Raw genomic sequence first — 21,892 nt, forward strand, 5'->3', positions numbered from 1 at the left:
TGGTGAAGTTTATACTTTTTCATGATCAGCATTCCCGAAAATAATTTTTATCATTATTCTATAATTTATTGTACCAAAGTGACGTTATATCAAAATGCGATTGTAGTAGTTCAGAAAAACAATACAAAAAATAAGAAGTGATTTTCATTTTTCACTACCCAACAGCAGCAGCAACAACAGTAAAGAACAGCCAGCAGCAGCAACAACTACAACAACGATAAAAACAACAGTGAACGGCATTAACAAAATGGAAACAATGAAAAAGCAAGAAAGTAAATAATACAATACAATACAATATAATACAAGAAATATATAATACAATATAATACAATACAATACAATACAGCACAATACAATACAAGCCACCACTTGGATGGAAGGCGGCACTAAATCGGCTCCGGCGTTAAATACATTAAAGCTGCTAGGAACTGCTCCAGCGTACGTCTACCGTTGGTGTATTCACCCGTATATTGTGCAACCCGTCGTTGCTTTTGAGCATAAACTCTATTAACCCGTCTTAAGTCACCAACGGTAGCGTTTCCTGATAGCACTTGCTGAATCAGGGTGTCCATCACACCCTGTTCCGCTATCAGAAGCTGGAGCAGTTCATATAACCCGTTATGATTTTTAGCCGCTTTTCTGTTGAGCCGATTATGCCAACCTTCCAAATGGTTATTTGTTCTAATATTTACTGTTGAGAAATCTTTTCTCAATATCTGCTCATCACTATGTAAAAATTCCCGTGGCAACATAGCATTGCTCCTGGTACGAAAACAACAATTGCGCGACGCCAGTTGCATCCTTTGTTTTTCTTGATGTTAAACAATGGAATGGCAAATAAATCATCAAAAAGTCAGCGTCCTGTAATATATTTGTCACAACTTTTGTGGTCAGTTGCTGAAAAAGCGTCAAATTGAAATGAGGCTGACAGCGCACCTGTTCAGATTCCGGCTAAGCTGCACAGTCTAAGGGATGGCGTGCCCACGCCGATTTATAATTGCTTTTCATTTTTTTATCGAGGACGCCGGATGCGGAGTGACGCCAAGAAAAATATATAAATACAAGTGCGGAGGGAGGAGGGAAAATTAACACGGAACACGCCGTATCGAATACCGCCTGAACCGTTTCTTTTCTCTCGCTATATCATTATTGTTACTCACTGTTTGTTCTGAATAAACCGATTCTTAGTCAAACCCACTGTCATTGATATTTTATATTTAACACATACAGTCCACTACCAAAGAATCCTCAAGTTCGAACTAAAGATTTTTCAACACAATTTCTGGTCCTCCGAGCCGGATTCGAACCAGCGACCTATGGATCCAACTCGTGATACTACCAGCAACCGAACACTCTTCACAAATAACCCGACAGGAAACATGGCCAGCCCAAGGAGCCGAACCAGAGCATATGATGCCGAAGGATCGGCACTGCAGTACTGGATAGATCGACTGCAAAGACTTTGCGTTGGACGCACGGATGTAGAAGCCATGCGCGAAGCAACCAAAACGTTGGGACGTGCAACACAACTATTTTTTGAATCACGGCAACGTTACTTAGATAGCTTGCCGGAGGAAGAAAGAAATCCAGCAATAATAGAATTCGACGAACTGATCGACAAGCTCAGAACCACCCAACGTCAAGCCGACGAACTGCTGGCGACCGCTGAAACACCATCGTCGACCGAAATTACCCAACCACCAGCCACCAAAAACAACGATCCCAAGACCAACTCGACCAGGCCGATCCCAAAATTACCAACATTCGACGGAGACATCCTCCAATTCAAGGCCTTTTGGGATCAGTTCAACGCAGCAGTGCATCGAAGAGACGATCTCGAAGATGTCACAAAATTTGTGCATCTTCGATCCTGCTTAGCTGGTGCAGCATTACACGCAATTAGTGGCGTGACAACAGCAGCCGAAAACTACCCGGCTGTGGTGCAACTACTACACGACCGATTCTATCGGGTATCGGACGTGTTGGACGCGCATATCCTCAAGATCTTTAGCGTCCCCAAGGAGGTCGCCAAAGGAAGGGAAGGTCTGCTAGCTCTGCATGACAAGCTAAACGGCCACCTATTGGAACTCAGAGCGATCGGAAGAGATCTCGATACCACGGTATCCGGTTTCCGGACCGCACTACCGCAACTGGTGGCCCAATTGCCAAAGAACATCCAATCCCGGTGGAAGGATCAATGTGGCAAATCGACGGAAGAACCGACCTCTCAGACCTTCCTGGACTTCTTAGCAGAACAAGCCCGGTGCGCTGTGGACCTTGTACAGTCCACACAGGGAGAGAGAATACCCTCCCCCACGCATAAACACACGGTGAAGGAGAGTCAGCGGAAGCGATCTCGCCCCCTTCGTCAAACAATTGGAGCCTTTCATACATCTCTCCATCCAACCTGTCCGGTGTGCCAAGGTAAACATCGTTTAACGGTATGTCCACAGTTCCTGAACCAACAGTGGTCAGAACGAAAGGCAACGGCGGTGCGCCTCGGCCTGTGCTTCATTTGCCTAAGTCAAGGCCATACATCACAGCGATGTGCGATGAGACAACGGGGCTGGAGAACTCACCATTTGCTCACTGAAACGGCTCCCAACCGCCGAACATCACAGCCAAAACCATCTGACACCTCAATTCCACCTCCCGCGAAGAAAACGCGGTCTGAACCCAGTGAGGAAACATTCACCCGTGTATTACTCACCAATATACGCGGCTCAACGAGAATCCGGTTTCAAACAGTGAAAGCCATTGCTACTGGTGCAAACGGACAACGGCTAACGGTCAACTGCTTGTTCGACAGCGGTGCTGAAACAACCCTAGTGACAGAAGAAGTAGCAAGAGCCTTGAATTTGGTGGGAACATCGGAGACCGTCACGGTGAAAGGAATCGGTGGAATCCAATGCGCCCCAACGGTGGCCAGAAGAGTCCGGTTCCTTCTAAGCCCCGTAGATACAAATCAATCCGGTGTGGGTGATAAGTCCATTGAAGCACTAACACTTCCACGAATCTGCGATGATATCCCTTCCGTCCCAGTCCGGTGTGACAAGTGGAAGCATCTACAACACCTGCAGCTCCCAGAGGAGGAAGATGAGAAACTGCCTATCCACGTGTTAATCGGTGTGGATTCGTATGGACGATTTCTCGGTGAGAAACTCCTACGAGGAAATCCAACAGACCCGGTTGCTATTGAAACAACTCTGGGATGGGTTGTCTTTGGTCCGGTGAATCCACCGTCAACGTCTCAATACCGGTATCATTGTGCTCAAATAGAAGACAACATGGAACAGACACTGAGAAAGTTCTGGGAACTCGACTCCATCGGCATCCAGCACCAAGAAGACAAGACGACCAAAGACGCGGTAAGCCGTCAATTCTTTAATACGTTAACATATAATGGGTCACGTTATTCCGTGGGGTTGCTGTGGAAACCCGGTGTAGTCCAACTTCCAGACAATTATACACTAGCTGAACGCAGATTGCGATCTGTAGAACGAAGCTTGATGAAGGATCCGGTTAAGCAACGCGAGTACAGTGCGGTGATCAATGAGTACCTCCGACAAGGATGGGCGGAGGAGGTGACTACCCAAAGGGGGCAACCAGGTAAAACTTGGTATCTCCCACATCATGCCGTGTACAAAAATACGGATGGTCAGTTAAAATGTCGGGTAGTTTTCGACGGCTCAGCTAAATATGCCGGTGTCTCCCTAAATGACAATCTCGAGACTGGTCCAAACCTCCAGGCAGACCTGGTAGGGATCCTGCTGCGCTTCAGGCAGTACAGGATCGCGGTCCAAGCGGATATAGAGAAAATGTATTTGCAAGTCAGGCTGCGAATAGATGACAGAGATGCGTGCCGCTTTCTCTGGCGTGATTGTAAGACGGATACACCACCGCGACGGTATCGACTTACCCGCGTGTGCTTCGGGTTAGCATGTTCCCCTTACCTTGCGCTCAACGTCCTCAAAGCTCATGCGGAGCTCAACCCTGGTGAAAATAACCAAACGGTCAAACTGGCACTGTCAAACATGTACGTGGACGACCTAGTCGTGAGCTGCGATGGTGAGGCTGAGGTGAGAGATTTGATCCACAGAGTACCGGTGTTCCTCAGGAAAGGTGGCTTCCACCTCAAGAAATGGACCTGCAATCAAGCAGCCTTACTGGATACACTTCCAAGAGAAGAAGTGTCAGAACACGGTGAAAGGGAACTCGGAAAAACACTTGGGATCTACTGGGGGAAGGATGAGGACATCCTCACCTTCCAACCACCTGCCAACTCAACTTCCCGATCCCATCATACTAAAAGGCAAATGTTGAGCCTCGCAGCTCGAATATACGACCCGCTTGGTTATATGGCGCCGTTTACCGGCCAGATAAAGGTGTTGCTCCAATCTCTGTGGACAGCAGGGATAGACTGGGACACACCATTATCACCAGGGGTGGAACGACGTTGGCGCGACTGGATGGAACAACTCGAGATGCTGCCCAAAATAAGGATTCCCAGAGCATGGATCCCATACCCGGTGCAACAGGTGCGCAGAGTAGAACTCCACATTTTCGGTGATGCATCACAAGTAGCGTATGCAGCTTGCGCATACATCATGGTGGAATCGACAAACCACCATAAGTTGGTGAGCCTCGTGATGGCAAAATCCCGAGTGGCACCGATAAAACAAATCAGTCTCCCTAGGCTGGAGCTGATGGCAGCATTACTGTGCGCTAGATTAAAGAAATATCTCGAGAGAGAACTAACACTGTCAATCCAGGAGGTCATCTGCTGGAGTGACAGTAGAGTAGCCCTCGCGTGGATTAAGGGAGCACCTGCACGCTGGAAGCCGTTTGTTGCTAACCGAGTGCAAGAAATACAGGAGTCAGTATCTCCCCAGTGCTGGAGATACTGTCCGACTAAGGAAAATCCAGCGGACATTCCCAGTCGAGGTTGTTCGCTAGGCACTCTAATAAACACAGCCCTATGGTGGCACGGCCCACCATGGCTGATGCAAGGCAGAGAAAACTGGCCAACGGAGCCAGTGGCGAGAATAGACGACAACGAGCACCTAACAGTTGAGCAAAAAACTGTTAAGGTCTTAGCTAGCCAAATAGATGGCTGCGGGGTTGAGCAGGTAATCAACCCAACCCGGTATAGTCGTTATGAGACACTAATCTGAGTAACCGCTTACTGCTTGCGCTTCGCGCGAAACTGCCAAAATTCAGTGAGCGAGAGAACAAACAATGTTAATCTTTCAGTGAAGGAATTATCCGACGCTGAAACACTATGGCTCAGAGAGGTCCAGGTGAAGGAGTTCGGCATCAAGCCCGACTCGGCTAATCGGGTGAGGGAATTTGAACCATTTTTAGATCAAGATGGTTTGCTAAGAGTCGGCGGACGTCTGAGGCGATCCACTCTGCCTCCAGAGTCCAAACATCCAATCATCCTCCCTCACAATCACCCGGTGACAGAGCTGCTAATCAAAGATCACCACGTCAGGCAGATACATGCCGGTGTCACCCAAACCCTGGTAGCCATCAGAACAAAATTTTGGATCATCAGAGCCAGAAATGCTGTAAAGAAGATAATCCGCTCATGTCCGGTATGTCGCAGAGTCGATGCGCAACCCTACCGACTCCGAATGGGTGACTTACCGGCCGACCGAGTGACTGAAACACAACCATTCATCCATACCGGCGTGGACTTTGCAGGTCCACTGTTTATCCGCCCAGATGTACAGGGGCGCAATGTCCGAGTGAACAAGGCCTATGTCTGCATATTCACATGCATGACAACCAGAGCGGTACATCTAGAGCTCCTCAGAGAGCAGACAACGGATAGCTTCTTACAAGGTCTCCGGAGATTTATCTCCCGCAGAGGCCGACCCCGAGTGATACAATCCGATAATTTCCGGTCGTTCAAACTGGCAGACGCATTCATCCAGTGTCTGCTCAGAGACAATAACTGGGAAAAACTGCAGCGCAAGATCAATGAGGAACGGATCCGGTGGAAATTCATCACACCCAGAGCCCCTTGGTGCGGCGGTTACTGGGAAAGGCTCATCCGTTCTATCAAAAATGCGTTGCGAAAGACAGTTCGAGGAGCCCTCCTCAAGTATGATGAGCTCCACACTGTCCTGTGCGAAATCGAAGCACGCATCAACGATCGGCCGCTGGTGTTTATGGGTGATGACATAGCCGGTGAAGCAGCATTAACTCCGGCCCATTTCTTAATCGGCCGTGGCTTTCACGACTACCGAGTGTAAGTACCGGAGTCTTCCGGCGTGATGACACCCCAAGTGGAGTGAATCACTTAATAAGGAGATGGCGGTATCAGCAACGTCTAACTGCCCAGTTGTGGAAAAGATGGAAACAAGAGTACATCACCACCCTAGCCACTTGTGGAAGATGGCGCAAAACCGGTCAAGAGCCCAAAGTGGGTGACATTGTACTAGTGCACGAACCCAGCACTACATGGATCAAATGGCCGATCGGAAGAATCATTGAGATCCACCCGAGTGAAGACGGTGTAGTCAGATCAGCGACGGTAAAAACCATACATGGATCAGTAACCCGATCTGCAAGATCACTCCGCCTGGTGGAACCATCCGGTGATGCATAAGACACGGCTTACCTTTTGGGGTGGGAGGTGTTGAGAAATCTTTTCTCAATATCTGCTCATCACTATGTAAAAATTCCCGTGGCAACATAGCATTGCTCCTGGTACGAAAACAACAATTGCGCGACGCCAGTTGCATCCTTTGTTTTTCTTGATGTTAAACAATGGAATGGCAATTAAATCATCAAAAAGTCAGCGTCCTGTAATATATTTGTCACAACTTTTGTGGTCAGTTGCTGAAAAAGCGTCAAATTGAAATGAGGCTGACAGCGCACCTGTTCAGATTCCGGCTAAGCTGCACAGTCTAAGGGATGGCGTGCCCACGCCGATTTATAATTGCTTTTCATTTTTTTATCGAGGACGCCGGATGCGGAGTGACGCCAAGAAAAATATATAAATACAAGTGCGGAGGGAGGAGGGAAAATTAACACGGAACACGCCGTATCGAATACCGCCTGAACCGTTTCTTTTCTCTCGCTATATCATTATTGTTACTCACTGTTTGTTCTGAATAAACCGATTCTTAGTCAAACCCACTGTCATTGATATTTTATATTTAACACATACAGTCCACTACCAAAGAATTCTCAAGTTCGAACTAAAGATTTTTCAACATTTACATTATATACATTCCAAAGCGGCAGTCTTTCATCGGTCATCCACTCCTGCCGAAAATATTGAAATAAAACTGATAAGTTACCCGTAGTGCCTGCTTCAAGCAGGCTAACACCCGTATTAACATGCGGTACAGGGAGGAAAGCGGTGGCCAGGAGCATTCTTATCTTTCTCTTTGTCGGTTCCTCAGTTCTATATCTTGTTTTCAGTCCCAGCTCACCCACTTTCCTATGTACCGCCTGGCAGAAGTGGAAGCAGCAGCCCTGTACCCGCGTATTCGGGAAGTAACCCCGAATTGCAGGTATCAGGGCTGTTTCAAAATCACAGATAATGGTATCTGGATTAAGGTCGACCTCCAGAACTGCCGCTTTGTCTATTAAAGCTTGAAAAATATACCCGTACGTTCCAATGTCTTTACCCGTACATAAACAATAGACTGCTGGCACCAGCTTGCCCGCCACAAAGGCATGGATGGTAAATATCTGTTGATACCACTGATGTACAATCTTGAATGTACCATCCATGCCCCAGGTTCGACAGGCTGCCAGCAGTCTAATGTTGGTACCCGTCGCAAATACCAGTATATGCCTGCAGTTACTTGGGCACAATAAAAAGTCTTCTCCAGACTTCGTCGTTTTAAACTGATCTGGTATTACCAGATCATGCCGGTGTTCAGGAAGTCTGGGGAAGCGCTTCGCACGGTGGCCATACATCGCGGCCCTTAGCCGTCTAAAGCAGGGGTAGCCAAAGTGGTCGATATCGACCCCTTGGGGTCGATGGGACTCTCTAAGGGGTCGATAAAGGCTTAGGGGTCGAATGGGGGTCGATAAAGACTTAGGGGTCCAATGGGGGTCGATGAACTCCTGGATCGAATATGAACTTTGAAATCCCATCTGAGTAATTTATTTCGTCGAGAACTATTTTGTAACAATAATTTATACTTTTCTGAACTATCAACAGACACTACCAGAAATTAATTTTGCGCGATGCTAAGAGTATTTTCGACTTCAGGCTAAATTTTCACCATCTTTTCTTACTGGTCGTTTAGACGCCAGTTAGACAAAATGCGGCTTTGTTCTAAGAGTTTGACAAACGTGTTGCATAGGCCTTTGTCAGATCTTTTCGCGTCTTTCGTCACATCAGATGAATTGGTAAAGGCGATTTTATCAAAGCAAAGGAACAGACTGAACCTGGAAATGCGTGGAGACGTGCGCCTGAAACTCACTAATTTCCAGCCAAATATCAATGCCCTTGCTGCTGCTCAACAAACACATCCTTCACATTAACGATGCCAAGGAGATAAATAAAAAATTATCCACTACTTTGAATTTACATGAATACTGCCATTATAGGAACACATATACAAATTGACAAAAAGATAATTAAACGTAAAAGTAAAATAAATCTGATGGAGAATCAGTAATTGTGAAAAGGGTAAAGAATAAATTTGATTAAAAATTATGACGGATTAAAATTTTTGATTAATTAAAAATAAATAAAAGGGTGATACATTATAATAAAGAAATTTATTATTAATAATACTTGTTTTATGAGCTTGGGGGTCGATGAGGCATCAAGGAGTACCATAGGGGGTCGATGATAAAAAAAGTTTGGCTATCCCTGGTCTAAAGAGTGGAAAATGGCCAGATGTTGATGGCTCGGCGGACGCGGCACTTACATTGGTTTTCACGTTTCAGGTTGCGTTCAGTTATCACGCGCAATTGTCAAGCTAATGGTGATTTGAATACAAAGTGAAAATGAGCAACTGTCAATTTGCCCAAAGCCGCAGTTGTTCAACTAAAACTAGGAGTGGTAAATTTTCTTGTTTTTCAGAAGCCGACAACTTTTACAATTTTATAAACTGCTTAATCTTCGATTAGTAAAAGTGTCTTTTCTGTATTCTATAAAACAATGAATTAAACTGAATAAACCGCAAATTAGTTTTTCATTTTTTTCAACAAAGAGGGTCGGTCGGTGGTTGCGTGCGTATGGCTTTTTGGAACATGATTTACTTTATATACGATGTAAATAAGACAAAAAAAAAGAGTAAATATGAAGAGTATATTAGAAACATTTATAAACAAGTGTTTTTTGAAAAATGAATGATTGACAGAAAATTCGAACGCTTCAACAATAACCAATCAGTAGTATGACTGTGTTTGTTCTACAGTCACAAAAATGATTATTTCGAGAAAATAAACTTGAGATATCATCAAAAAAGAAAAACAAAAATTTATCTATACTTTTTGGTGTATTTCAACTTCAATGCAAGGCCGTCTATGATGTTCATTTTATCATTTTGGAAAATATTTGAAATCAATTTAACTTAAAGAAATATATAAGTAATATTACAATTTTTTGATCATTGGGATATAAAATAATAGAAAAACATTCAAATTAGTGAAACAATAACATTTTTCTTGTACAATTGAATTAATGAAATTTCTGCAGCAAAAAAGAAACAACCAAAAATTACCATTAAATTATCCTAATAAAGTAAAATAATAATAATAATAATTGAAAAAAATAACAAAGAAGAGAGAATAAAGATAATTCGTAATAATTGGAAATTAGCAGAGAAAAATTTGAATAGAAAACATAATATTCATTATAAAACCAATTCAGCAAATGCGATCGATCCAGAAACTTTAGCTGCAACCGCTTTTTCACGCAAATGTTCTATTGAATTATTGAAATGTTTCTGTATTTGTTCCGAATCGCTGGACGGTTCCAACTGCAACAACGTTTCACGTATTTTCGCAATCAGTTCGTTCAGTTGACGTGTAACTATCTGCAAATCAGAAAATTGGCAAATGTGAAATTCAAATTTTCCTGAAACTACAAAATGGTGCACAGACAGACAGACAGACAGACAGACAGATACACAGACCTCTTTGCAGCCATCTTCAGCAAAATACACGTAATGATCCAAAATTTCCGTAAACAACTGCACCTGGGCACAGGGATCCATACACTGACTAGCAATTTGCAAACATTTTTTCAAACAATTCACAACTTGCTCACCGTCGTGCATCTGAATTAAAAAACAAAACAACACACTGGATAAATTAAATAAATAAAACATCTTTCTCTTATTTACTGGTTGGTCACGATCCGCAATTCTACTCGACCAAAACAAATGAGCACAAGTAGCCACCGCCCGACATTGAGACGATTTGCTGATCAATTTGCTGGCCGCCAAACGACACTGATCCCGCAAACGTTCGTGATCATCTTCACCAAAGCAAGTCATCCTTTGCAACGTTCCGGCAATCAAAATAATAGCAGCCAATTTTTCTTTGCTCACGCTGATCTCTTCTTCATAAATTGCAAACGCCTCAAAAATAAACAGCATAACCAAACAAACAACCGAAATTGGTTCCAAAAAAAAAAAAAAAAAACCTGAGCAATAAATTCATATGCTTGCAATGAACTCTTTTCCATCGGTACAGAATTGATCAACAATGCTCCTTGCAGATACAGGCGTATAGGCAAATGAGCCGCTCGGGTCTGACTCATCAACAAAGACAACAATTGATGAATTAATTTGATCAACTTTTCCACCTTATTTTCCCACTCATCGTCCTGCATTATATTATTCCACTGAAATAATCTGCTCAAAAATCCATAAAAAAATTCATCACCTGATCCCGAACGTCGCTGTACTTGCGGACCAAATCAAAAGCGCTAAAAACGACTGGAACCAACGTGTATCTGTATCGATGCGCACCACCTGCAGTGAAATAGCTCTTGAAACCCATCAGAATCTATTTTTTTAAAAAAAATGGACCAAAAATAAAGAAAAATTGAAAAATCAATTCACCACCATCTTAGCTTACATCATACTGTACGTCGAGCGAGTCAGCGGAAAATAGATGAATCAGTCGAGAGATCAAAATTTGTTCTTCAACAAATTCTTCCGTAATTTCATAATTCTTCGGTTGGTCAGGTTCGTCTTTGAGCAGCGTTTGAAGTAAGTTTAACAACATTTCCGCCTGTTCGGCCGTTTTCACAAATGTACGCTGTTCAAGCATGCTGTAAACGATCTGACAAGAGCACCTGATCCTGCCACGATGATCCAACAACGACAACACCAGTGGATAATTTTTCAACAGCAACAACCGCATGGCGTTGCTGTAAAAATCAACCGGAAGTCGCAAAAGCTTAACCAACTCTTTCCCGACAGGAGAATTGTATGCAAATCTGCAAAATTTGGACAGAAAGAAAAAAAAACAAGTTAGAACAACAACAACAACAACAAAAACAATTGTTTGTTTTTTTACACTGCTATACAAGTAAGTAAAATACTCACTTTTGCTGAGATTTGCATTGTAAAAGTGAACAAGTAACTTGCAAAACTTTATCCGCATAATCGCAACGCTTCTGATAACATTTCAACGCGAAATCCATCATCGATACTTGCAAAGCGACCACACTTTCAGTTGGCATGTCAACGCGCGACTGTACAATACTGGCAATTTCATCGGAAAGGACGTCAAATAAATTTGCATCTTCTTGAATAATTCTACCTTCTTCTGTAACGCCAAGCGAACTTAATCTGAAACAAAACATCAAATCAAAAACAAACAGCCAGCCAACCGATCAAATTCAAATCCACAAACCTTTCTATTAGAGTGACTAAAACATTTCGAATATTGACCATCTGATGAATATCAGCACATGTTTTCAGAAATATATTCAAACAACGAACGTGAAATTCATCAGGAAATACCTTGAATTTTATTCACAAACTTATTATTTTTGTTGCAATCTGACAAACACTGGCTTACATCGATCAAGCATTCCATTAAATATTCTTGAGCAATCGCATCTCTACAGCAAACCACTTGTTCCAAAATTTTCGGCAGAATATACTAAAAAATTAAAATTTATCATCACTCCTTTTACCAATATTCCATACATTCAAATACTATAAATAATATGCAATGCGAAAAAAATTGAAACATTGAAAAAAGAAAGTATTATCAACAATAAATTATGAAATATAAACATCCTCATTTTTTGTTACACTGTTTTAAAATTTCAAAACAAAGTATCAAACGCCCGTGTTACTGCCGCCGTATATACTTCGTTGATAATGTTCAATTGTTGAATGGTTGTAAATTTCAACATTTCAATCGTCAATATAAATATATTTATTTTCTTTCAATTTCAGCATATTTTAAAATTAAAAATCACAATTGTGCTAATTTGAAAAGATAAAAAAAAGCAACAAATCCCGATGATCAACTATTTCAACAATTCAGTTCCCCATCCACGCCAGCGGATTGCAAGTGAATCAGACTAAATATACTATTCGCCTGATAATTTATATGTTCAGGATGAACAATTCAACCAGTCGTAGGTAGTTGCTCCATTTGTGCGTGCTGTTTCGCTTTACGACCAAACAACACTGCTTGCTACTGGTCAGTTTGACTGCGCCTGCATTTCGCTTCAGATATCAATCACTAGGATTTATGAAATATAAATTTTGAAATAAAATCACTCAAACTATAAATAAATGACCAACAAAACCAAGCAACCAAAACTCAGAGCTCAACTGAACCTCACAAATGACAGCAGTCTGTGCGTTTAGCAGGTCGCGACGTTAGACAATTAGCATTAGCATTATTGCCATTAACTTCCACTGAACAATACGCCACTTGTAACACTAGCCGTACAGACAACAAACAAAAATCGAAACCTTCCGGAAACTAAATACTTTCAATTGAAAAGTTTCCAAACTGAAACTGTCATTAATCGGAATTTATTCGAGAACTATTCTCAAAGAACAACTACAATGAAATGAACTAATTCGCTTTGCAACCAAATGCACTTTTTATCACTTTAAACGTTAACCCATGGTCGACTGCTTACGCATTTTTCCTTGATTTAAATAGAAAAAAAATCGATAATGCATAAAAATTTAGTCAAATCAGACCAAATTCATAACTATTGCTTTTCATCACAAGATGTTTCGTTTCTTCAAAAAAAAATAGCTACTTTTTCAAACTAAATATTTGAAAAACACTTATAAAAAATTAAGCAATGTACTTAAAATGTTTAAAAGAATAATAAGTTTCGAAAAAAGTAAAAATACTTTTTTATACATGTCAACGTCAATGGTTTCCAACTGAGCCAATCGAACCAAATTGGTTCCTACCAAAACTTGAATTTCACGACGCTCCTTCTCACGCTGTTCTCGATCACGGCTCTGGCCTTGATGCTGCATGCGAACCCAGAGCTTGTTCATTTCAGCAAAATTTGACAAAATAAATTCAACCGAATCTTGCAACGTCCCATTGTCCTCTTTTTCGCTAAAATTCAAAATTTTTATAAACAATAAACTTTTTTTTAATTCCAAAATCTTACTTTGTGACAGTCGAATTGGGAAGTAAATTTTTAGTACATTGAAGCAAATAACTACGCAAAAACAGACCCCGCAAAGGATGCTGAACCCCGCGACACATTTCAACCATATCTTTTAACATTTCTTTCGCACTAGCTTCACCGAGTTTAATATAAATTATACCAACAGTAATCAGTAAATATCTTGAAAAATAAGAACAAAATAAGAGTGAAAAATAATTCATCTACCTAAAATTACGTACAATCTTGGAATGATACTATTCGCGTATTGAACAACTTCGTATAAATCATTTATCTTATTTTTCTTCTGCAGTTCCTCAGTTAATGTCAAATCCAACAGTTGCAGTTCTTTTGTGATATCGATATCTGAAATATTTATTAATAAAGGGAAAAGAACGTTGAAAACAATTCAAACTATTTCAATGAATTATATATATATACGTACATAATTTATAGTAGTACTGTGGTGTGAGAGCAGAAGTTTTCAACTCTTCAAGCATTACTGAAGCATGCTTTAAAGCATCAATGATTTCGCATTTATCCTGTAATTAATAGCTACTTTTTAATGGCTAAAACAGAAAGGATCTACTCACCAGGCATTTTTTCATCTCATTAGATTCTATTTTTACCCGTCGTACCGAATCATCTAATATTTTATTTTGCATTGTGTCATCTGATATTTCCTCTCGAACCATGTTTCAAGAACGGTAAGAAAGCTAAATTGCACAAATCACTAACAAAAATAAATTAATTAAACTAAACCAACTGATGTAAATTCAAAAATTTCGAGGACACAAACAACATAACTAAATTTTTTCTACAAATTAAATAAAACACGATTTTGCTTAAAACAAATTCGTCTTAATCACTTTTAATCGATAATATAACAATAATGCATTTTTTACCAGTTTTCAAAACATTCATTGACGTAAATTTCAAATTTACTTACAATTATTTATTTGGAAAAAATTCGTATTCCAAACAAAACTACTTTTTCCTACAGATCCAAATGACACAGATCAATATGCTACAAAGCCTACAGTACGCATACTACACAAAAGTAACCTTTTCAATGATAAAATCTTACAAAACAGCATTAAGCAATTCTTAAACAATTGATCATTATAAAATTAATGATAACAAAAATTTTGTTATTTATTTATTTTTTTATTTAAATAATATGTGTCCTATATTTAACTGCTATATTTTGTAGAATTTTTGTTTATTCTCATAGAAGGCTACTAAATTCTTCTTCTAAAATTCTTCTAAAAGAAGCATCTAAATTTAGTAAATAGTTTTAAAATACTTTTACTGATTTTATAGCAAGTTTTTGAAATATTAAAAAACATTGTCTAATAAAATAGTGAAAGTAAGGTATGCATATGTAAAATTTTCCATTTTACTGTAGTTCATTTTAGACTATGTCAGCATATAAGATATTTTTGTTGAAAGCATCCGAATTTTTAATAATGAAGTAAATTTATTCAAAGATAATGGTAGCGTTTGTAATGTGTGTAAAATTTAAAATCGTGAGTTGCTCACACATTAGATAAAAAAAATTAAACTTGTTTGGAAATTCTTATATTTATTTATCATTTAGGACTATACATTTCAAAATGAAAATTAAAAAATGCCCAATGTAAAATATCAATTTTAACTTGATAATTTTTGATTATCCTTACAGTATGCATTATTGCCAATAGTTTGGGGCATGTCGTGTTTACGTGATATTTATTTTTTACAGTATGTTATTTATTTCCATTTTCAAGTGAATCACTGCTTATAAATAGTGATGGGAGTTTTGCATCTCGCATATTCATCCGTTCTCTACTGCTGTTAAGTTGTTATTTAAAAATTACATTTTTTCAGATATAATTACCATTTGAATGTTAGGAAATGTTTATCTTCTCAAGCGTGCAAAAGGGAACTTTTAAACAAGTTTTTTTTCAGTTTATTATAATATGCAATGTCTGCTACCGACACAAAGAAGGAAGAAGAATCAGAGTACTGTGTTGTTTCTGAAGCAGAAGATTGTTTTACAGATGACGAGCTGGGCGAATCAACGGAAGCTCAGGTGCGAAAATAATAATAACAGCAGCATTGTTTATTGCATGTTATGTTTATTTGAAATTATTTGCAGGAATTCTGTAAAATTCAGATTTGCTTTTTCAAAAAATGATGCAACTGAAATATAAAATCGTGATTTGCTAGTGCAGTTTAAAGTGCAACTTTGTAAGATTTGTTTAAACCAGTCCAAACTGGCATATCTACAATTTTTTGATTTGCTTTAATACTTAAAACAGATTTTCTTTTAAGTTTGAACATTTGATGAGTAGTGCAGTGCATTTAACATTTAACTTATTTGTATTTTTTTTAATCTCAAAATACTTTATTTGTTTTAGAAAATGGTTTCATGTTATTTAACTGTGTTATTATTTTTTCAGAACGTAAAAAGTTGTAATGAATTGAGAAGAATTGGATCCGATCTTGAAGAAGGAGAACTACTTGAATTGGAAGAAGGTGAAATTTTGGATGATGATAGCAACTCGCCTGATGATTTCAAATCCAATTCAAGAGTTTATAAAAACGAGGATATTTCAAATGAATGCACTGCTATTACTACTCCTACTACTACTACTACTACTACTACTACTACTACTATTCATCCTGAACGCGTGCAAACTTCCCCACTTAGCAAATATTACTGTAAAGGTCCTGAATGTAAATAAATAAATATATATATGTATTTTCTATTTTGTAGCGAATATTTGATCTTCAATTATTTTTGGATTTATTACATCGTTGTTTTTTTAAATAAAATCACGTTTCTTGTGCATGCAATTACACTGCGATGAGTTTGTTTTGTGTGAGCGTTTTTGAAATAATTATGTTATGTTTATGTTATGTTATGTTATGTTATGTTTTTTGGAAAACTTGATTTTTAAATATTTTTTCTAATGATTATTTACTAATGCAATTTAGCAGTGTTTAATAATTGTCTATTGGAATGCTAATGCTATTTATAATATTTAGCATTTACAGATAAATCCGATTATAAATGTCACAATCGAATAAATAGCGAGGATGCAAGACGAAATAGAGATTTCAACAGTGAATTCCGTTCACGTAATAGTGGATTTGACGAAACGTGGAAGCGAAGCGGATATGGAGTGAGTTTTACCTTATCAAAAAATATTTTATCTGCTTTGTGTGATATTACCTTTTATCAGCTGAATATTATTATTCATTATACTCAGTAGGGCAGCTTAATTTGATTAATATTTCAAATTTTATTGCATGTCAGAAATTATTTATTATATACTTTTAGAATCATTACGAAAATTATCGTTCTTCACATATAAATAATAGTGGAGAAAGTTCAAGAAATCGTTGGCGAACGGAAAGAAGTGAGAATGTATTTCGTGATCGTGATGATTATCGTGGAGACTACGGTGAACCAAATCGCAATCACAGTCGTGCTCGTTCCCCTCTTCACAGAAGTGTCAGCGGTGGACGACCACTTCCATATAGTCGACCATCTTATGATGAAAGCACATCATACGATAGGAGAGATTCTTGGTACCGCGAATCTTCGTATAAACGATCAAGACGCGCATATGAATCTGGCAATGGTTATTGTAATTTTACTATTTTTGTAATCTGGTGGAATTTCTTAATGATTAAATATTTTACAGATGATTCTCCAAGCAGGGGAAGAAGGCATTCTCCTTCGTATTCTTATAGATCCGATTCATCTTCATCATCCATGGGACGACCTTCCGCAAAATCAAGAAGGCTGTCAAATGAACGTAGCACCTCTTCCAGGTTATTGGTTGAAATTTCTAAAGTTTTTATAAATTTAGTTTGTTTTTTGATTTTATTTGTTTGTGTGTTTGCAGGAGCAGTATCCGTAGCACTCATCGTGAATCTTTGTCTAGGTGGTAAGTGAACAGAAATTTTAAAATTCATTTTTAGCATTGCATTATTGTAATTAGATTTGGTTTACATATTTCCCAATTTCAGAAATGTTTGCAGTGCTAAAAAAAACAAAATTAATCAACTAACTGTTTTAGTTATAAGTCCGAACGTTCAGTATCCAGAAGTGCATCGCCACCCCATTCAGAAAGACGGTAATTTTGCTTCATTTTCTTCGGCATTTTGCTTTCTTTTTGTCCTGCAATTTAAAAATGTTCCGCTTTGTGTAGAAAGAGCTTCTCACGTAGCTCTACCGATTCAGACTCATCAAGTTTAAGCAAAGCGGATGTTCGACTTACGGCGAAGGCAGTTCGAGCAGTTCTAAGACGAAATGTAGTTATTTTATTTTTTCTAATTTTATGTAAATTTTTAAAATTATTATTCAGGATTTTAAGGTTCATTCGAACAGTTCAACTGGCGAGAATTCAGAATATGAATCAGAAAAATCAGATGAATCAGACGTTGACGAAGAAGAAATTGAAGAAGTTGAAGAAGATGAAATTGGTGAAAAAGAAGAGCGAAAAAGAAAAGCAGAAGAAGATGCGGATGATGATGATGACGATGATGATGATGATGATGATGATGATGAAGATGATGGCGATGATGATAGTAATGAAAAGCGACGACAACATTCGACAAATGCAGTCAGCCATGAAGCACCATTGACCACATTAAACGATTCCAAACGTAGAGAAGTTCTTTTGCAACAGTTGCAAATTATTGAAAAAGCAATTAGGGAAAAAAAGCGCATGAAGTATGAAAGGCTGAATTGAATGTTGAACAGTTCTCATTTCTTTGTAAAAAATCAAAGTTAGTAAATGATAATAAAGATCAGTTGGATTTGCGGTTGTTTAATGCGTGGCATGCGTCCTGTATTATTGTTTGTCATTTATTTTGTATGTAATTATTTATTTTCTTTGCTTCAAAATAGTTTAGTTTGCATGCCGCGTGTGGACTGTAATCCTCATTACATTTTGGAAAAGTCATCGACCAGAAGACGAAGGAAACGCAGAAAAAGAGTCTTCAAGCGGCTTTACAAATATCGTGATTTCAAGAATTTGAAATTGAATTACGAACAATTGAAGCCTTTGCACGATTTGTGGAAAAAATATATTCTCAGTTTAGGAAGGTTTAATGATTTTTTTATTTTTATTATTAATTAATTAAATAATGTTGTTATTAGTTTTTACATGCACATGTGACTGGTTTTGATTTTAATTACAGTGATGAATGTTTATTGAAAGCGGACTATCATGGGGCTGTTTTGCTTGTCAGCCACTCCAAATGTCAAAGTCAGGTTGGACTGTTTGGAATTGTAGTAGTTGAAACTAGGCATACGTTTTTATTGCTTACACCGAACGATCGTCTTTTGACCATACCGAAGAACGGTAGCATTTTTACATTTGTTCTGAAAGGTCGTGTTTATTCATTGATAGGCGACCATATTAGCTATACTGCAGCTGGGCGTGTGCAGAAAAAATTCAAACTTGCACATTTGACATCCATGCCAGATTTCATTGACGATTTGCTGCCTTGTGTTAACTAATGTTCTTTCTTTCAATAATAAAATATCTAAATGTAAGAAATTTAATTTTGATTTTTTTGAAAAATGGTAAATAATATACTGATATGTTTAATCACTGATGAATTAATTTAATGATCATGAGTTTTAAAAATAGTCTGAATTGAAAATTTCATCATTCTGGGAAAAGTGAATATTTTACAAAACAGATTCGATTTCAGTACTGTATTCTAAATCTTCAGTTTCAGTTAAATATGTTTTATGTTAAATTTTCGTTACGATTAAACCTTCGAATAATTCGAACATTGAAATTCTATTTTTTAAAAGTTTATAAAAACAAGAGTTCCATTAAACCCAAGCTTAATTCAGTTCATTTTTAATAAATCAGCGTTTTTGAATATTTAATAAAAGCTGACTTGAAGGAAATTTTTGAGAAATAATTATATGAATTTAACATGAAAACAAAGTATAAAAGTACAGAGTATTATAATGCTTTTGTGTTCTCGCTCTTTGAATATGTTAAAATCTGTTGCTGTGGTTTTTTTTGCAGAGCTGTTTAAGAAAATATACTATATATGATTGAAAATTTGAAATTTATGAATTATGAAAACTGAATGATAATGCATTTAATAAAGTTTCAATCTATGCATATTAACTAATAATATTTTAACTCTCATCCGGGCGCCTGTTTACATATGTAGACAAACGATATTTAGAGCAGAGCTGAGGTTTAAAAATAATTTGCCTCATTTATTTCAAATTTGTCGATAAATTTTTTGTGCTCTATCTCCACAGCTAATTTTTTTGATATGTGACGTTTCTAAGCTGTTCTTTCATGTTTAGTGTTCATATTCCGGGCATCTGTCTACATATGTAAATACATAACACTTTTTATAATGATTCTGTTGAAATAATTGAAATACTAGTAGTAGGTAAAATCCTCTGAAGTTGACACATTGATCATTCTTGAATGTAGTCCATGTTGATGTGTGTGTGCTTTATGGAATCTGGGATAAAGTTTCTGTGAATTTTATTAGAGTAGATTAGTCAAAAAGGGTGTCAACCCCAAAGATAAATACGGTATGCTTCATGAGTGTCTGTCAGTGCTCTCAGACTTTCTAGACGTTTGTGTAAGGGTCACTATTATTAGCTGAATATGTGACAAAAACAGTCAGTTGTTTATGGCAGCTTTAAAAACTGGATGAACGACAGTTATTTATTGCTACAGATAATCTGTTGTGGTGAATTTGTGATTGCCACTTTAGCATTTTACCATACGTATTGACCACCTGACCATTTGAAAAGTATCGTGTGAAGATCAACTGGATGGATATGTGACACGGAGAATGGTTATATACTCTGAAATGTCTGTTATATACTGGCAGAAGTGGTGAAGGACGTCAAATTGGTCTAACAAACACTAACTCTAACGAAAATATTTTTATGAACCATTTATTTTACATCATATTCCACTGTGCAATATCTGTGCTTGCATTGAACAAGATAAATAATCTAATCTATTTGTGAAATTATCATTAGTTCTTGAAGAAATAATTAGTTCAACCTCATGTAAAAGGATCAAACATGACGAAACTTCAAGTGTTTACATATGTAGACAGGTGCCCAAAATGAGGTGTAAAATTGGCCGCCCGGATGAGAATTAAACAATTTTCCATTGTTATCTTGCTTGTAATATTTATAAAAAAAGCTGAAGAGTATGTAAATTTTGAATCTACTTTTTTTTCAAATATTCTTGAAATGAAACTTCAATTTGTGCAATTAACAATGCTCGAATTGAAAATTGAATCGCCGTTGAAACGTGTTGACAAAACGTTCAGAAACAATCTTACAAAAAAAAAAAGGACAAAACCTGCAATTTTTTATTGCATAAATAATAATAATAAATACACAGTAAATTTCAATCAACACAGTTTTCCTGTGTGATGGTGTAACAGAAAAATACAAACAAACTTGAATGGCCGTTTGATATTGTGTGTATTTTTTTATAATGAAGCAGATATTTGAAAAAACTTTGTTGGATTATGTATAATATAAATCATATTTAAAAATTGCAATAATTGTTACTTGCTGACTTGTAGAATTTGATCTATTTTTCGTGCTCATTTTCCTGTTCTGGGGTTTTATGGAAAAAAAAATTTTTTTTAAACTTAAATATCTTCTGCAAAATAAAAGAGAGATAGATAGATGATAGATGCCGAACAAATTTCAAAAGCAGTGTGTCTGTCTGTTTTTCAGCTTTACGTTTGCTTGTTTTGTATATCTTTTCCAAATTTGCCGTATCTGAGCGCATTTTGAATGGAAAGAAGTTGACATTAATGACCATTGGAATATTTGAGTTCCAGTGAAATTCCTCCATTTCAAGATGGAAAATTGTCGGTGAAAAGAAAATGCACTGCAACATCACATGTCGGTGAAAAAAAGAAATAAAAACTACTCACAGTCGTGAAAATTTTTCCAAACAAGCATTTTGCTGATACAGTTGTAAAAATTAATTAAATCATTAATACCTATGAATCGACTACTGAATAATACTGTACTGCTGGAATGCAAGCACAACTGTTTGACAACAACATCATTCTTTTCATTTAATTCCATTATTATTGCATATGCAATGCATACCTTTTACTTACACACACACACACACACACACATTATGCATATACATATTATACATATGTTGCTTTTTAAATATAAATGTCCTTTTGCGTTATACTTGTTTGTTTCTCCTTATTTTAAAATATAATATTATTCAGTGGGGCAGCAGCCTATGTTAATAA

At 37.7% G+C, this 21,892-nt stretch overlaps 8 protein-coding genes across 8 annotated transcripts; 2 read left to right on the plus strand and 6 right to left on the minus strand.

Moving 5' to 3' along the window:
- Positions 1-386: 386 nt before the first annotated feature.
- On the minus strand, positions 387-800 carry Tsp_09820 (conserved hypothetical protein). Its single transcript, XM_003370558.1, has one exon. The coding sequence runs from the start codon at positions 798-800 to the stop codon at positions 387-389; it is 414 nt and encodes a 137-aa protein (XP_003370606.1).
- Positions 801-2,088: 1,288 nt separating this feature from the next.
- Positions 2,089-3,632, minus strand: Tsp_09821 (conserved hypothetical protein). Its single transcript, XM_003370559.1, has 7 exons — positions 3,561-3,632; positions 3,470-3,492; positions 3,288-3,382; positions 3,075-3,249; positions 2,747-2,942; positions 2,607-2,722; positions 2,089-2,509 (listed from the first exon to the last, which is right to left on the minus strand). The coding sequence occupies exons 1-7, from the start codon at positions 3,630-3,632 to the stop codon at positions 2,089-2,091; spliced, it is 1,098 nt and encodes a 365-aa protein (XP_003370607.1).
- A 722-nt stretch (positions 3,633-4,354) lies between these two features.
- On the minus strand, positions 4,355-4,933 carry Tsp_09822 (hypothetical protein). The gene has a single exon (XM_003370560.1). It carries the CDS (start codon positions 4,931-4,933, stop codon positions 4,355-4,357), a length of 579 nt encoding a protein of 192 aa, XP_003370608.1.
- A 348-nt stretch (positions 4,934-5,281) lies between these two features.
- On the plus strand, positions 5,282-6,616 carry Tsp_09823 (putative integrase core domain protein). Its single transcript, XM_003370561.1, has 3 exons — positions 5,282-5,300; positions 5,365-6,256; positions 6,316-6,616. The coding sequence occupies exons 1-3, from the start codon at positions 5,282-5,284 to the stop codon at positions 6,614-6,616; spliced, it is 1,212 nt and encodes a 403-aa protein (XP_003370609.1).
- Positions 6,617-7,200: 584 nt separating this feature from the next.
- Tsp_09824 (conserved hypothetical protein) lies at positions 7,201-8,121 on the minus strand. The gene has a single exon (XM_003370562.1). It carries the CDS (start codon positions 8,119-8,121, stop codon positions 7,201-7,203), a length of 921 nt encoding a protein of 306 aa, XP_003370610.1.
- Positions 8,122-9,836: 1,715 nt separating this feature from the next.
- Positions 9,837-13,481, minus strand: Tsp_09825 (vacuolar protein sorting-associated protein 35). Its single transcript, XM_003370563.1, has 9 exons — positions 13,329-13,481; positions 12,019-12,102; positions 11,851-11,960; positions 11,541-11,786; positions 11,068-11,431; positions 10,631-10,831; positions 10,329-10,565; positions 10,182-10,262; positions 9,837-10,019 (listed from the first exon to the last, which is right to left on the minus strand). The coding sequence occupies exons 1-9, from the start codon at positions 13,479-13,481 to the stop codon at positions 9,837-9,839; spliced, it is 1,659 nt and encodes a 552-aa protein (XP_003370611.1).
- A 115-nt stretch (positions 13,482-13,596) lies between these two features.
- Positions 13,597-14,292, minus strand: Tsp_09826 (hypothetical protein). Its single transcript, XM_003370564.1, has 4 exons — positions 14,191-14,292; positions 14,043-14,139; positions 13,840-13,963; positions 13,597-13,780 (listed from the first exon to the last, which is right to left on the minus strand). The coding sequence occupies exons 1-4, from the start codon at positions 14,290-14,292 to the stop codon at positions 13,597-13,599; spliced, it is 507 nt and encodes a 168-aa protein (XP_003370612.1).
- Positions 14,293-15,563: 1,271 nt separating this feature from the next.
- Positions 15,564-20,080, plus strand: Tsp_09827 (conserved hypothetical protein). The gene is made up of 14 exons (XM_003370565.1): positions 15,564-15,671; positions 16,042-16,318; positions 16,640-16,767; positions 16,926-17,229; positions 17,293-17,422; positions 17,497-17,538; positions 17,573-17,584; positions 17,671-17,727; positions 17,803-17,908; positions 17,968-18,326; positions 18,408-18,444; positions 18,509-18,616; positions 18,756-19,109; positions 20,027-20,080. The coding sequence occupies exons 1-14, from the start codon at positions 15,564-15,566 to the stop codon at positions 20,078-20,080; spliced, it is 2,076 nt and encodes a 691-aa protein (XP_003370613.1).
- Positions 20,081-21,892: the final 1,812 nt, after the last annotated feature.

This window comes from Trichinella spiralis (assembly GCF_000181795.1).
Source record: "Trichinella spiralis strain ISS 195 chromosome Unknown Scfld610, whole genome shotgun sequence".
Taxonomy (NCBI): domain Eukaryota; kingdom Metazoa; phylum Nematoda; class Enoplea; order Trichinellida; family Trichinellidae; genus Trichinella; species Trichinella spiralis.